The sequence below is a fragment of the Chiloscyllium punctatum genome, chromosome 50, assembly GCF_047496795.1.
Source record: "Chiloscyllium punctatum isolate Juve2018m chromosome 50, sChiPun1.3, whole genome shotgun sequence".
Lineage (NCBI taxonomy): Eukaryota > Metazoa > Chordata > Chondrichthyes > Orectolobiformes > Hemiscylliidae > Chiloscyllium > Chiloscyllium punctatum.
The window spans coordinates 38,493,393-38,510,005 of record NC_092788.1 but is presented as its reverse complement, the minus strand read 5'-3'; the positions used below and the strand labels follow the sequence as shown (position 1 = coordinate 38,510,005).

The 16,613-nt window shown below is 44.0% G+C and overlaps 1 protein-coding gene and 2 long non-coding RNA genes across 4 annotated transcripts in view; 1 reads left to right on the top strand and 2 right to left on the bottom strand.

The window, feature by feature from the left end:
• LOC140469978 (uncharacterized) overlaps positions 1-7,566 on the bottom strand; it is a 29,785-nt gene extending 22,219 nt beyond the window's left edge. For both annotated transcript variants that reach the window (XR_011956250.1, XR_011956251.1), the window contains exon 1: positions 7,442-7,566. This is a non-coding gene — a long non-coding RNA (uncharacterized lncRNA). The remainder of the gene's footprint in view (positions 1-7,441) is intronic.
• The window catches only part of LOC140470141 (uncharacterized), a 766,637-nt gene that overhangs the window by 589,997 nt on the left and 160,027 nt on the right, over positions 1-16,613 (bottom strand). The gene's annotated exons all lie outside the window — the stretch shown is intronic.
• LOC140469992 (cyclic AMP-responsive element-binding protein 1-like) lies at positions 8,478-13,063 on the top strand. Its single transcript, XM_072566463.1, has 2 exons — positions 8,478-9,478; positions 12,240-13,063. Exons 1-2 carry the CDS (start codon positions 9,415-9,417, stop codon positions 12,869-12,871), a joined length of 696 nt encoding a protein of 231 aa, XP_072422564.1. The 5' UTR covers positions 8,478-9,414; the 3' UTR covers positions 12,872-13,063.

The window sequence follows — 16,613 nt, the reverse complement described above, 5'->3', positions numbered from 1 at the left end:
CACCTCTTATTCACATGCAGTACTCACCCATTTAGTCCCACTTTATAAACAACCTCCAGTCCCAGGAATGAGTCAGTGCCCTTCTGTTACAAACACTCTGATGGCAGCGTGTGCTTCCTTCAGGGAAGAAAACAAATTTGCACCTATCTGTGTCCATCTGTCTGCCTGATGACCACTAAGTGCATTAATGGAAATCACACTGTAAAACCAAACCCCTTTCCAGGTGTTTAAATCACTTCGTGCAGAATTTACAGACAAAGGAAATCTGCGTTATTGGGAGCATAATCTTATTAGTGACAGTCTGTTGCACACAGCAACATGATCCTCTCACAAACACAAGCCATTGTTTTATGTTGAAATTGAAATATTAAGCCAAAAAGGTTATGTAAACCATCTGCTGCTTGTCACTTTAATAAATGAACTTGCTGATAAGATAATGCTCAAAGTTTTATAAAGGTGAAGGTGAGAGAGAGAGAGAGAGCGAGAGAGAGAACGCTCTGCTGAAATGAGGGCTTACAATTACCTGTGTATATGACTGGCCAGCAATCCCAGAGTGTACTGGGAAAGCAAACAAATGTAACATTTGGCTGTGAAATATAGACCTGAGTTGGTTGCTGTTTTGATAATAATTCAAATTTAACTTATCAGTTTAAATTATACCTCAAGATTCCAAAACCCAATCGAGTTTGAATTAATTGTTTTGCCAGCCACAAGCCAATGAGATGATCTAATGGGGGCAATTAAAATGCTGACATTTTAAAAACTGGTCAAAGAGTAACTGCTCTCTGGGAGAGTTAACATCTTGCTCGCCAATAAATTAGGAAAGTCTCTCAATCAAAGGGTACCTTTTCAAATGAAACATACTCAGAGTAAATGAAGACAACGATGACCCAGGGAGATCCTCCGCCATAAGCAGAAAGACACAAAAGACACGAGTCACTGTGTGGGTTTGAAATTAAATTGATGTAATTTTAATAAGTGTCTTATTGAAAGAACGTATAGTTATAGAGCTGGAGGCAGATAATAAGTAGTGAAGAGAAAGGGAGAGCTTAGATTTATGAATAGTTGTTTAATATTCACATTTCAAGTTAAAAATAAATTGATGCTATTTTCTTTAAATACTGGAATTTGTGAGTTTTCTGTCACTCAGTCTTTAACAGATTATTTGGTGAGGTGAACTTTTCTGGGTGTTTGGTTTAATTAACAGAGGGGTTCACCGTCATGTTGTAACAAAAGAAACACAACAAAGAAGAGTACAGCACAGGAACGGGCCCTTCAGCCCATAATGTTATGCTGAATGTGACACCAAATTAAACTCATATTTTCTGCCTATCTTTGTTCCATATCCTTGCATATTCACATGCTTACCCAAAAATCCCTTAAACACCCCTCTCATATCTGCGTCCTATACCATCCCTGGCAGCATGTTCAAGATTCCGACTACTCTCTGTGGAAAACATATTACCCCTCACATTTGCTTTGAGCTCTCCCCCTCTCACCTTAAATGCACATTCTCTAGTAAAGATCTTTCAACTCTGGGTAAAACATTTTGACCGTCAACCCTGTGCATCTCATGACGCTGCGCTGACTGTCCCTAATTAGTTCATTCTTTACCAAATGCACATAAATCCTATCCATAAGAATTCTGTCCAAAGCTTCCCAACCACTGAGGTGAGACTCACCAGGCTATAATTTCCTGGATTGTCCCTGTTTCCCTTCTTGAAGAGAGGAAAACCATAAGCTTACTCACAAGTCCTCTGCGACCTTTCCAGTGGCTAGCGAGGACTCAAAAATCATGGCCAAGACCCCAAACATCTCCTCTCTTGCCTTTCTCAAATAACCTGGGGTAGCTAACATCGGGTCCTCAGGATTAATCCACTTTCATGCTCTTCAAGAAATTTAACGCTTCTTTCTCGACCTCAAAAATGTCCGAGCACATTAGCATGCTCCACACAAATCTCATTATCCTCTATATCCTTTTCCTGGGTGAATGCTGACGCAAAGTAATTATTTAGGATCTCGTCCACTGCCATTGACTTCAAGCAAAAGTTCCTTCCTTTCGTCTTGACTGGCCCGACCTCTTTCCTAGTTATGTGGAAGCTGTGGAAAGAGTTCAGAGGAGATTTACTGGGATATGGCCTGGTATGAAAGGAAGGTCTTACAAGGAAAGGCTGAGGGAATGGAGGCTGTTTTAGTTGGAGAGAAGAAGGTCGAGAGGTGACTTAATTGCCGGCAACAGTAGTAGAATCGCTGACGCAAAGGGCATTTAAATGGGCATTGGACATACATATGGGTAATATTGGAAAGATGTAGGTTAGATAGGCATCAGATTTTTTCAAAGGTCGGTGCAACATTGAGGGCCAAAAGGCCGGTACTGTGTTGTAATGATCCATGTTCATATCCTCTTGTGGGTAATTATCTCCAGACCGATTTGGGATTCACTTTAACCCTACTTGCGAAGGGCATGCCCCTCCTTGCTCTGCTCATTCCCTGTTCAGGTTCCTTCCGGCTTTTGTTTTTTTTAAAACATTCCTCACATGCCATGTCCAATTCTAGCTTCCCAAATCTTGCATAGGCTTGTTTTTTTCCCCGTTTGACTAAAGTCCCAGCCTCCCTTGTTATCCAAGGGGTCCTTACTTTGCCAGCCTTATCCCTCCTCCTTACTGGAACATGCTGGTCGTGAACTCCGATCAGCAAGCCTTTATCTAACTCCCATGTGCCCAATGTGGCATTGTCTGATGACAGCTCCTCCCAATTAACACTGCCTAGCTCCTTCCTAATACTGACATCATTTTCAATCCCACAATTTAGAAACATCCCATTTACTCGTAGCTGCCTTAAAAAAAAAACTTAAGTTGTGATCACTGTTTCCAAAATGGTCTCCCACTGAAAGGTCAGTCACCTGGCCAGGCTCTTTCAGCAATATAAGGTTCACTATGGCCCCTCCCCCTCCTTTACATTACTATTTCAAAAAACCCTCTTGGTTACACTTAATAAACTCTGCACCGTCTCAGCCTCTTGCTCTAAAGTACTGCCAGCAAATGGTGGGGAAGATAAAGTCACTTTGAGAACTCTGTTGTTATTGCCTCTTTCCATTATCTGCCAAGATATTTGTATCTCAAGGTATCGTTGGCAGATTGAGGGTCCTATAGTATAATCCCATCAACTGCCTCCTTCTTATCCATGTTGCCTCAGTGGACGAGCCCCTCCAGTATGTCCTGAGTGCAGACGTAACATTCACCCGATTGGTAATGCAACTCCTCCACCTCTTTTACCCTCCTTTCCATCTCGTCTGAAAGAATGAAACCCTGGAATCTTGAGCAGCCAGTCCTGTCCTTCTCCGAACCAAATCTCTGGAATGCCCACAATATCGGATCTGAGCTTATCTACCTTAGTTATGTTGCGCCTTATGTTGAAATTAACACAATCAGCCCATTCGTACTATGGTGTTCATTTCTCTGTATTTCCTTTCTGATTGACTCGTTTACATCTTTTGACCTTCCTTCCCCCCACCTGCTGCCCTGCTGATGTGATTCCCAGTACGTTGCCATTCTCGGCTAAACCCTTCCCTTGTAGCAGGAGCAACCCTCCTTGTGAGGATATCAGTTCCCCTCTTGTTCAGGTCACCCCTGCTCCAGAAGAGATCCCAATGATTCAAGATCCTGAAATTCTCCCCCTGTACCAGCTCTTCAGCCATTCATTCATCTCTGCTATCTTTCAATTCCTTGTCTCACAAGCACATGGTACTGGTGGTAACGCAGTGATTACTACCCTCAAGGTCCTGCTTTTCAGTCACCCTACTTCCTGTGCTTACTCCTCAGGATCTCGTCTCTCTTTCTACCCGTGTCATTGTTAGCAATGTGCACCATGACCTCTGGCCTCCCATTCTCCCAGTTCAGAATTTCAAGCAAATGCTCAGAGATATCCTTGACCCAGGCACCAGGGATACAACATTCCATCCTGGAGTCTCGGACGCAGCCACAGTAACACCTGTCTATACACCCAACTAGTGGTTCTCCTCCTATTTTTGCTCTCTTGGATTTTGCCCGACCTTGTTCTACAGCAGAGTCAGTTATAGAGTCATAGAGCCCGACAGCACAGGGAGAGGCCCTAGGGGCCAGACTGATCCCTGGCAACCATAATGTCCATCCATGGCAACCCCATTTCCCTGCACATGCCCCGTATCCTTCTAATCCTTTCCTATCCATGTATTTGTCCAAATGCCTTTTAAATGTTGTTAATGTACCTGCCTCAGCCACTTCCACTGACAGCTCATTCCGTATGAGAATCAGCATCTGTGTAAAAAAAGTTGCTGCTAACGTTCCATTTTATTCTTTCCCCTCTAACCTTAAACTGATGCCCTCTAGTCCTCAATTCTTCAACCCTGGGAAAAAGACTGAATGCATTCACCCTATCCATGCCTCTCATGATCATATACATTTCTATAAGATCTTCCTTATGTCTCCTATGCTCTGAAGAAAAATGTCCCAGCCTGTCCAACCTCTCCCGATAACTCAGGCCATTGAGTCGTGGTGTTATAGACCTGGCTACCGCTGTGCTACTCCCCTGAGAAGCTATCCCCAACAATACACCAGCGCTCGCTCCTTAAACATTCTGCATCCTACCCCATCTTTGCCCCCTGTACGATCCTCAGCGTGTCCTGCTGTTGCTCCAACCCAACCACGCGGGCACCCACCTACCTGATGGAACCTGGATGTTTGGACAGGACAAGATCAGGGGTGTATTTAAATGCAATGAATGGAATTCTGAAATTACATTTGTAATGTAATGTAATGTAGAGCAGTGTGAAATGGAGGTGGATGACCTACGTGACTCGCTGTAAGGATACTGACAGGAGAATCTGAGGTGATCATGAGTATATAGAGGTAGAATGTGGGAGACAAGCTGGGACTGTATTGGGTAGTCATGGTGAGAGGGAACAAATGCTGGATGGAGAGTTTCAGCAGCTGATGGACTGACACTGAGGTGAGCCATCGGAAACTGAGCAAGTGACCAACATCTAATAGGACAGAGAAACTGATCCATCAGCCTGAAACTGACTGACCATGTGGCTGTCAGTGACTCCAACACAAGTGAATGGAAACATTGCTCAGAGCCTGTTTCTGTAACATTCAACACAACCAGGAAATGGAAAGTGAATAATTAGATGAAAACAAGGCCATTACTCTGTTAGAGTCAAAATCATTCAATGTTCACTTATTGAATATTCTAACCTGCAGAAAGGATTCTCCCAGAATCACAGCAGAAGGAGAAAACAAGCTTGGCAGAGACAGAATGAAGCCACCGCCTGCATCACAACAGCTCAGAACAAAGAGGCGGAATTCTCCACCAACTGACAAGCAATACAGATACTGTCAGAGTTACAGATCGAGTTCAGAATTCTTCAGAAAAAAAGACTTAAAAGATACACTGGTCGGTGGTGTGTGCCAAAAATCCATGAAGTAGCCTTGTGATGTGCTGTTTTTTCATTGAGAAATGATTCTTTGTTTTCGCTAAGAAGAGCAGATGCATAGTTCACTGATCACTAGATTTACAGACAAAGGAAACCTGATCAAGGACTCATGGGTCAATTACACTGTTAGTGACAGTCCATCGCACACAACAACAGCCTGTTACACAGAGAACAGAACAGATTTTAGTTTAACAGAGACACTCTCGCAATGAACATCTGCTGCTTTAATAAAACTGTAACCTGTTTGAAGAAAAGGAATATATTACCAATACAGCAAAACTTTTAAACTGCCCAATGTAACTGCAGAGTTTTTAACCAATTCAGCGATCACTGTTTCTAAGTATTTGGGTCAGTGTGGACTTGCTGGACCAAGGGCCTGTTTCCACACTGGAGGGATTCTATTCAATAAAATTGTCAACCTGTCCCACAGCAGGATGGGTAATGCCCGAGAGGACTCTGTACTGGGGAGGGGTTGTGTCCCACAGCAGGATGGGTAAGGCCCAAGGGGTCTCTGTACTGGGGAGGGGATGTGTCCCACAGCAAGATGGGTTAGGCCAGAGGGGAGTCTGTTCCTGGGAGGGTTGTGTCCCACAGCAGGATGTGGAAGGCCCGAGAGGAGTCTGTATCGGGGATGGGTCATGTCCCACTGCAGGATGGTTCAGGCCAGAGGGTAATCTGTACCGGGGAGAGTATGCATCCCAAAGTAGGATGGGTAAGGCTCAAGAATAGACTGTACCGTGGAGGAGTTCGGTCCCACAGCAAGATGGGCAAGGCCTGAGGACAGTCTGTATTGGGGATGGAATGTGTTCCACAGCAGGATGGGTAAGGCCAGAGGGAAAACTGTACCCAAGTGGGGTTGTGTCCAACTGCAGGGTGGGCAAGGCTCAAGATTAGACTTTACCAGGGAGGAGTTCAGTCCCACAGCAGAATGGGCAAGGCCCGAGGGCCATCTGTACCGGTGAGGGATTGTGTCCCACTTCAGGATGGTTAAGGCCTAAAGGGCAGTCTGCACCAGGGAGGGGTTGTGTCCCACAGCAGGATGGGTATGTCCCAAGGGGAGTCTGTACCAGGGAGGTGTTGTGTCCCACTTCAGGATGGATAAGGCCCGAAAGATTCAGTACTGGAGCGGTATTGTTTCCCACAGCGGGATAGGTAAGCCTGAGGGAAATCTGTACCGGGGAGGGGTTGTGTACCCCCGGCAGAATGGGTAAGGCATGAGGAGTGACCGAGAGCAAAGATTGACTTAGGGAGCTGAGGGGCAACATTTTCCACAGAGGACGGTTCATATAGGGAATGGACTGCCAGGGGCACATGGGAGAAACAAGAACAATTACAACATGGAAAAGACATTTGGGCAGGAACATGGAGGGGAGAAGGTTTGAAGGGCCATGGTCCAAATGCAGGGAAATGCAACACACTCAGTTCAGGAAACCTGGTCAGCATTGATGACTTCAGCCAGAGAGTCATGCAGCACAGAAACAGACCCTAAGTCTTGGGTTATTGGGGGAGTGGACTATCGTGACAAGGCATGTTGTCGAGACTGAAGTAAGTTAGAGAGATATGGATGGTAGTCTGGATGGGAGCAGGTATCAAATGTGTGAAGTGATTGGTAAGAGGGGAGGAAAGAACAGAGATAGGAAATGTTTTTGGCGTTAGAATGATTGAAGACACTGATCCACAAGACAAGCGGGAGGGGGAACACAGAACGGAACATTCCCACCCTCTTGTGGAAGGTCTGCTTTCTCCGCTTTTGTATTGATGCTCATTAAGACAGCACAGGCTTGGATTGATAACTGTGACACTCCCGATGTTGTCTTAGTACAAGAAAACTTGCAGTAAAGGCGGTGACTGAACCTGGGGTGTGTCTGTACTGTGCTCCCCTCCAGCACTATAGCTTGACATGTCCTGTTAGCTGATGTTTGGAATCCTCTCATTGCTCTCTGCTCTGTGCACTGAGAGTGATCTTACCTCACTGCAGGATTTATTGAAGGCTCCAGATCTCCCTGCCCTGTGTCTCTCTGGCTGACAAACCACCTTCAATGAGGGATGGATGAGACATCCAGCAGCTGGGAAGTCTATTAGATCAGGACCTTCCTGAGTACCTACAGACAGATAGACAGAATGGGAAATTAGACTGATGCAGTGAGGGCTACACATGTCAAATGGCACTGAGTCCAACAGAAATCTGGAACATCCCAGTATCCATCGTCTATCTGGAGTGGAGAATTCTGTTTGCTCAGGATCTGGAGAAGCTGCAAGAGCGAGGGACAATGACAGAGGCAGCGATTAGACCCACACAGTGAGGGATACCACATGGAGAGATACGAAGTGATATCACCAGAGTGCAAGATCAAACAATTGTGCAGGAAGAAAGGGTTTTGATTTATGTTGCACTCGAATGCGCAGAATGTGAGCAGGCGAAGAGATAGCCGAGGGGCATTATTGTGAGACAATTTATCCAGAAAATCAGCAAATGTGCGCTGACACAGGTTCAAATCCCACCATTGCAAATGATTGATATGAATTAAATACTTCAAAAAAGATTTAATTAAAAACCTGTGAGTATTAAACAATTGCTGATGTTAAGAAAAATCCACCGTGTGCATTCATGTCTTGAGTGAAGTGATCTCAGGTGGGTCTTTCCTCCGATTGTCCTCGACCCCGATAGCCCCGCCCTCCTGCTCATTGACCTTCTCAAGATGGCGGCTCTGAGGCCTTCGCTCCCTCTTCCCTCAAACAAATGGCGGCCGTGGCCCTGGGCCGCTTTCCCGACGGAGACCACCATCTCCTTATCCGAGCCTGGATAGTCTTTTTCGGGTTTTTTCACCTATATCCGCGTCTTATGAAGTCTTTCTCCCAGTGAATCTCCCACACGCCGCTCTCTGAAGCCGATCGTAGTCGCATCCGGAGAAAGCTGCTCCATGACTCGCTGTGTCCTGGTTAATGAGACACTGCGCATGCTCTGCATACAAACCAAACTACGCGTGCGTCGGAGGTTATCAATGAGTTTATAGAGAATGGTCATAACTGCACAGAATTATGGGCGAAATATTAGACATTAATAATGGCTCTGTCGAATTACAACCATTGAGATGGTTAATATGCATATAGATTTTTTCGTCCATTTTAACCATACCGGTCAGATATGTAAATTACCAATCGTTCCGGGAGTTTGAAAATAAGTTTGCTACTCGAGTTATGTAAATCGATTGGAAATATGTATATTGTCAGATTTACATCTTAACGATTTCTTTAAAATCTCACATTGTTTTATGAGGAGTTTCGTGCTCCACTATGTTGTGATCCGTATCCATGAACACCGACTAGGCACGAAACAACACGACCAGCTATCCTTAGTAGCCACACACGCAGACAACAAGCAACATGAGTTCGACTGGGACAACACTGCTATTATAGGACAAGCCAAACAGAGAACAGCCAGGGAATTCCTAGAGGCATGGCACTCATCCACAGACTCTATCAACAAACACATCGACCTGGACCCAATATACTGGTCACTCCAGCGGACAGCTGGAACTGACAACCGGAAGCGGCAGAGACAGGCCACTATAAATGCCAGAGGAAACATCACAGAAGCGCTTCACAGGAGGCTCCCAAGCACTGAGGATGTCACCTAGACAGGGAATGAAACGTTTGCAAGACAAATTCCCAGCTCAGCGAACAGAACCATAACAACGAGCACCCGAGCTACAAATCTTCTCCCAAACTTTGAACACCTGCAAAACAGTTTACTTTCTGACCAATCCTGAAGCGTTCACTCCCGAGAATGCATTGGCCCCGCTCCTCACTCACTCTGGTTGGAGGTCCGGACGCTGCTCTGTCCTGTAGTTCCGCCCCTTCCTCCCAATTGCAGTGTTGATTGAGGCGCGACTCAGCAGCTAAGCAACAGAAACATTTAGGGACAAGGGAAGTCGGAGTCGATGGCTTGTGATGCGGTGAAAATATCCCAAATCCTCGACCGAGAGGCGGGCGTTCAATTCACAGGTGATGTAGGTGTGTGTAAAAACAACTTTGAACAGGTTCATGAGGGAAAACAAGGGAAGTCAGGAACCGAGTAAAAACAATAGAAAACGCATACAATACAATCTCAATACTCACATGATTTTAGTCTTTACCAAGTGTTTCAGGGTCCCAACATGGTGTGTTCCACTCTTCCTTGTGCACAGCCATATACCACGATTGTGGGGTAAAATGTTTTGGTGGGATATAAAGGTGCTTTTCTGGAAATCCCTCAGTTTTGGAGGTGAAAATAAGTGAGAAGGAGTAGGGTTTTGTATGGAGTTACCTGTTCCCCTCCTGTTGCAGCATCTTATTATTGCCCTGACTCTACCTCGGACATGTTTGGTAGAGATCAGTGATGTTTCATAAGCCCACAATATAAGATCCGTCACTATGTTTAAGACAGCAGAAATCTCTTTTAGCACTATAGTCATGACATGCATAAATCTGTGACAGTACTTCAAAATCCTTGAGGCAGCCGTACTCTCTATGACAGACAGACTGAGTTTGGAACCTCCTCTGTCCTTAAAACTTTATGCACTGCTTGCGCTCTTCCATTTTCCTTTTGCACATTCCCTTTCCAACCCACTCCACCTGCATCACTCCACAGTTGGAGCTGTCAAGGGCAGAAGTCTGTGGAATACCCTCCCTAACCTTCTCTATCCTCCTTTTAAGATGTACTTTAAAATCATTCTCTTTAATCAATGTTTTGATCATCCATATGTATTCTAATTCAACCATACAGTGATCGCTTCTTCCCAGGGGATCCCTAACTCTGAAGTCATTAATTATTCCTGCCTCATTGCATCTTAGGAGATGTGCCATTGTGAAAGTTCCATACAATGCAAGTGGTTGTTGTTCTTGCCATATATTAGGAGAAACAGGAATGCTGCAGTAAAAATTCTAACAAGAAAGTCACTGATAGGCGTAGTGTATAGGCCACCAAATAATAACATCACATTGGGATGGCCAATAAACAAATAAATAATTAATGCCTCTAAAAATGGTACAGCTGTTATCCTGGGTGATTTTAATCTACATGTAGATTGGTCAAACCAGCTTTTTCAAGGTAGCCTTGAGGTGTTCATTAAGTGTATCCATGATAGTTTTCTTGAACAGTATGAAATGGAACTGACAACGGAGTAAGCTATCCAAGATCTGGCCCTGTGCAATGAGGCAGGAATAATTAATGACTTCAGAGTTAGGGATCCCCTGGGAAGAAGCGATCACCGTATGGTTGAATTAGAATACATATGGAGAGTGTGAAGATACAATCTAATAACTGGGTCCTGTGCTTGAACACTGGGAACTAAAATAGAATGAGAGAGAATCTGGATAAAGTAGACCGGAAACAAAAATTTTATGGTAGGAAGTTGATGAGCAGTGGAAGATTTTCAAAGACATTTTACAAAGGTCTATTCCAGTGAAAAGGAAGGACTGTATGAAAAGGCATACTCAGCAATGGGTATCTGAGGAAAGTGATCAATTTAGACCATAAGACCACAATACATAGGCAGTAGAAGTAAGGCCATTCAGCCCATTGAGTCCACTCTGCCATTTAATCATAGCTGATGGGCATTTGAACTTCACTTACCCGCATTCTCCCCGTAGCCCAAAATTCCTTGTCACATCAAGAATTTATCAATCTCTGCCTTGAAGACATTTAGCGTCCCAGACTCCACTGCACTCCGTGGCAATGAATTCCACAGGCCCCACTCTCTGGCTGAAGAAATGTTTCCGCATTTCTGTTCTGAATTGATCCCCTCTAATTCTAAGGCTGTGCCCACTGGTCCTAGTCTCCTCACCTAATGGAAACAATTTCTTAGAGTTCACTCTTTCCAAGCCATGTATTATCTTGTAAGTTTCTATTAGATCTCCCTTAACCTTCTAAACTCCAATGAATACAATCCAAGGATCCTCAGCCAATCCTCATATGTTAGACCTACCATTCCAGGGATCATCCGTGTGAATCTCCGCTGGACACACCCCAGTGCCAGTATGCCCTTCCTGAGGTGTGGGGATCAAAACTGGACACAGTACTCCAAATGGGGCCTAACCAGAGCTTTTTTAAGTCTCAGTAGCACATCGCTGCTTTTATATTCCAACCCTCTTGAGATAAATGACAACATTGCATTCGCTTTCTTAATCACAGACTCAACCTGCATGTTTACCTTTACAGAATCCTCGACTAGCACTCCCAGATCCCTTTGTACTTTGGCTTTATGAATTTTCTCACCGTTTAGAAAGTAGTCCATGCTTGTATTCATTTTTCCAAAGTGCAAGACCTCGTGTTTGCTCACATTGAATTCCATCAGCCATTTCCTGGACCACTCTCCCAAACTGTCTAGATCCTTCTGCAGCCACCCTACTTCCTCAGTACTACTTGCCTGTCCACCTAGCTTCGTATGATCAGCAAGCTTCATTGGAATACCCCCAGTCCCTTCATCCTGATCATTAATATATAATGTGACCATGCAGGTAACCATGCCTGGGATCCAATCAACAACATGTCCAGCAGTAACTTTAGTGCAATTGCCGAATGGGAAGACTGTTCAGGTCCAAGCAGCTCATTCCTCAGTCACGCAGTCCCTTCAAGTTCAGACTATTCAGATTTCTACTATACTTGAAAATAAGGACTCCCAGGAATCTGTGGATAGAATGACTAACTCTCAGAAATGTAGAGAAATTCTATCGAGATGGCCTTCATACAAGAAAATCCTGAATGAACTTTCTTCTGATCCCCCAGTGTGCCAAGAAATCGATGAGGAGAAATCAGAAGCAGAGACTGTCTCAACCATTACTACAACGACGATGCAGACACCGATCTATCAGACTAGCAGCGGACAATACATTGCTATTACACAGGGGGGAGCAATTCAGCTGGGCAACAATGGTACAGATGAAGTGCAAGGGCTCCAGACACTAACAATGACCAACGTAGCTACAGCCAAGGTTGGAGCAGCCATTATACAGTATGCACAGAGCCCTGATGGACTGCAAATCTTTGTGCCGGGCAGCCAAGTGGTTGTACAAGGTGCTGCTGGAGATGTCCAAACCTATCAGATTCATACAACTCCTAACTCCACTGCTGACCAGGGAATGGTTATGGCATCTTCCCCAGTCCTGCAAAGCCAGCCCCAGAATGCTGAAGAAACCACTCGTAAAGGTGAGATCTGCCTCATGAAAAACAGGGAAACAGCTCGAGAGTGCCGTTGCAAGATGAAAGAGTATGTGAAATGCTTGGAGAATTGGGTTGCTATTCTGGAAAATCAAATTGAAAGAGAAGGTGTACAAAGTGGCCAAAAACAGCATGAAACTAGAACTGGGAAAACGTTAAAGGTCAACCGAAAGCCACAAAAGAGCTATAAAGAAAAGTAATATAGAACATGAGAAAAATAAACTAGCACAGACTATAAAGACAGAGAGCAAAAGTTTGTATAAATATATATAACAAGAAAAGAATGGCTAAAGTAAATGTTGGTCCTTTGGAAAATAAGTAGAAGCATTTAGTTATGGGAAATCACAGTGGAGGATACTAATATCTTTCCAGTAGCTAGCAAAGAGACAATAGTAGGTGAGGATTTGGAAACTATCATTATTACGGAACAGCTAGTTTTAGACTGTTTGGAGGTAATTGAGCTAATGATAGAAAAGTCTCCTGACCCTGATGGAATGCCTCCCAGGGTACTAAAAGAGATGCCAGGAAAAATAGCAAATGCACTGGCAGTAATTTTCCAAAATTCACTGGAATCTGTGCCAGTCCCAGCAGATTGGAAAACAGCAAAGGTGATGCCACTGTTTGAAAAAGGAGGTGGACAAAAAGTGGGGAATCATATACCAGTTAGTTTATTCTCTGTAGTGGGAAAGATGCTTGGGTCTATTATCAAGGAAGAAATAGCAGGGAATCTCAATAGAAATTGTCCCATTGTACAGACACAGCATGGGTTCATGAAGGGCAGGTCATGTTTGACCAATCTTTTGGAATTCTATGAAGACATTTCAAGAAAGGTGGACAGTGGGGATCCAGTGGATGTGGTGTACCTGGATTTCCAAAAGACCATCAACAAGATGCTGTGCAATAGGCTGTTGCATAATATAAGGGTGCATGGTGTAATGGGTAGAAGATTGGTTGACTAATAGGAAGCAAAGTGTGGGGATAAATAAGTATTATTCTGGCTGGCAATCATTGATAAGTAGTGTGCCTCCGGCATCGGTACTGGGACTGCAATTATTTACAATTAATACAGATGATTTGGAGTTGGAACCAAATGTAGGATGTCAAAGTTTGCATGTGACACTAAGATGATTAGCGGAACAAAGTGAGCGGAGGACTGGGAAACTTTGCAGAGGAACAGAGATACATTGAGTGAGTGGGCAATGGGCTGTCAAATGAAATAGAATGTTTGTAAATATCAAGTTTATACTCTTTGGTTGTACTAACATTTAAAAAAAAACTTGAATGTTAAAAAGTTGCATAATTTGCTCTGCAGAGTGACCTGAGCATCCTTCTGCATGAAGGTTGGTCACCAGGTACAACAATCAGTTCAGAAAGCAAATGGAATTTTGTTCTTCATTGCTGAAGGGATTGTGTTTAAAAGCAGACGTAACGTTCCAGCTGTATTTGGGTGTTGGCGAGGCCACACCTGGAGTACTGCATGTAGTTTTTATCACCTTAGTTGAGAAAGGATGTACTGGCACGAGAGGAGGTACAGAGGAGGTTAACTAGGTTGATTCCAGAGTTGAGGGGGTTGTCTTAACAGAGACTGAGTAGATTGGGATTATATTCATTGGAAATCAGAAGAATGGAAACAGATAAAATAATGAATGGAATGGACAAAATAGAAGTAGAGAAGGTGTTTCCACTGGCAGGTGAAGCTAGGACAAGAGGGCATCACCACAAGACTAGAGGCAGCAAATTTCAGACTGAATTGAGAAGGAACTCCTTGACTTCTATGGAATTCATTGCCCAGGGAAGTAGTTGATGCTAGTTCAGAAAATGTTTTTAAAGCTAGGTTAGATTTTTAAAAATGTAATTAATTAATGGACACAGTGAGAACGTGGGTAAATGGTTGTGTCCACGAAATGATCAGCCATGATCTTATTGAATGGCAGAGCAGGCTCGAAGGGCAGGACGGCCTTCTCCTGTTCCTAGTTCTTCTGTTATACATCCCTCCCTCATTCGTGACTTGGAGGTGTTGGTGTTGGATTGGGATGGACAAAAGTAAAATTCACAGAACACCAGATTATTGGTCAACAGGATTATTTGGAAGCACTAGGTTTGCTGTTTCTTCATCAGGTGGTTTTGAGATGATGTCATTTTTAACTCTTGTAACTCATGAACAGCAACATGCCACGAAGCAATCCGCATGCTCCAGCCAACAATAGGCCCCGGGTGATTGATGTCAGCGGCGGACCAATGGAAAGGCAGTTACCGAGCTGGAGGACCGGGCGAGGCAGTTGGTCCTCCGACCAATCAGGGTGAATGAGGGGCGGGACTAGACTATTCCACGTGATCATCCTCACAGTCGTTTCAGAATGTGCGAAAGGAGAGCTGTTGGTGAGGATAGAAATAAACAGCAGGAAGCGGGAGGGAAATGGTGTTGGTATAGGTTTGAGAGGGTTTATAGACATCCGAAAATACAAATTTGAAACTTAGTCCCGTTTTTGCAGTAAACGGGAAAATGCCTCATCCAGCGATTGACTCGAGTAAGCACCACCATTTTATTCGGGGCAATGATTCACTGGACACGTGCAGCCGCCAGCTTTGTAGGGGGCAAAGTTCAGTGGGAGGCATGTGCAGCCTTCTCTGGTAGAGAGACAAAGGAAAGGATTTACACAGAGCATATTCACACACAGAGAAATGGATTTTTTTTTTCTCTGGATTTGTTTTGTCATTCATTTTAAATGATTTCGATGTGAAGAGAGGTGGTACAGATGGTAAGTTTGTAGGTAACACCAAAATTGGAGGTATTGTGGACAGTGATAAAGGTTGTCTCAGGGTACAATGGAATATTGATCAGATGGGACAATGTGCTGGGGAGTGGCAGATAGGGTTTAATTTAGATAAATGTGAGGTGCTGCACTTTAGAAAAGCAAATCAGAGCAGGACTCACACACTGAATTGTAAGATCTTGGAGAGTCTTGCTGAACAAGGAGACATTGGAATGCAGGTTCATAGTTCCTTGAAAGTAGAGTTGCAGGTCGATAGGACAGTGAAAAAGGCATTTCGTATGCTTCCCTTTATTGATCAGAGTTAAAAATCACACAACACCAGGTTATAGTCCAACAGGTTTAATTGGAAGCACACTAGCTTTCGGAGCAACGCTCCTTTATTGGTCAGAGCATTGAGTAAAGGAGCTGGACAGGACATTGGTTAGGTCACTTTTGAAATATTATGTGCAGTTCTGGTCTCCCTCCTATCAGAAGGAGGTACTGAAACTTGAAAGGTTTGAGAATTGATTTTCAAGGATGTTGCCAGTGTTGGAGGATTTGAGTTGTAAAGAGAGGCATAATAGGCTGGGGTAATTTTCCCTGGAGTGTCATAGGCTGAGGTGTGATGTTATAGAGGCTTATAAAATCGTGAGGGACATGGATAGCATAAATAGACAAGGGTTGGTGGAGCCCAGAACTAGAGGATATAGGTTTAGGGTGGGAGGTGGGGGGGGGGGATTCAAAAGGAGCCTAAAGGGCAACTAAAATTGTAACATTTCAAAGGCATTTGAATAGGAAGGGTTCAGACGGATGTTGGACAAGTGCTGGCAAATGGGAATAGATTAGGTTAGAATATCTGGTTGGCATAGATGGGTTGGACCGAAGAGTCTGTTTCTGTGCTAGACATCTCGAACTGTGGGACCATAAAAGTGAACGTTGCTCTGATTCACCTCTGGGCTCCTTGATGTCCACTTGTTTGTTATCTAGCTTTCTCAGTCTCTCGTGTGTATTTTTGTTCTGTGTAGTATTTTACTATTATGTTCACAGACCTCTTTGTAAATGAATTGTCCACTGCTGCCCGGCTCCTGACCATATGCCCCATTATCAGGTTATTTTTTCCACAATATCTTTGACAGTCAAGAGTTCTTTTTTCCCAATAAGTGAGTGGATTTTCCTTCCATTTCTGACA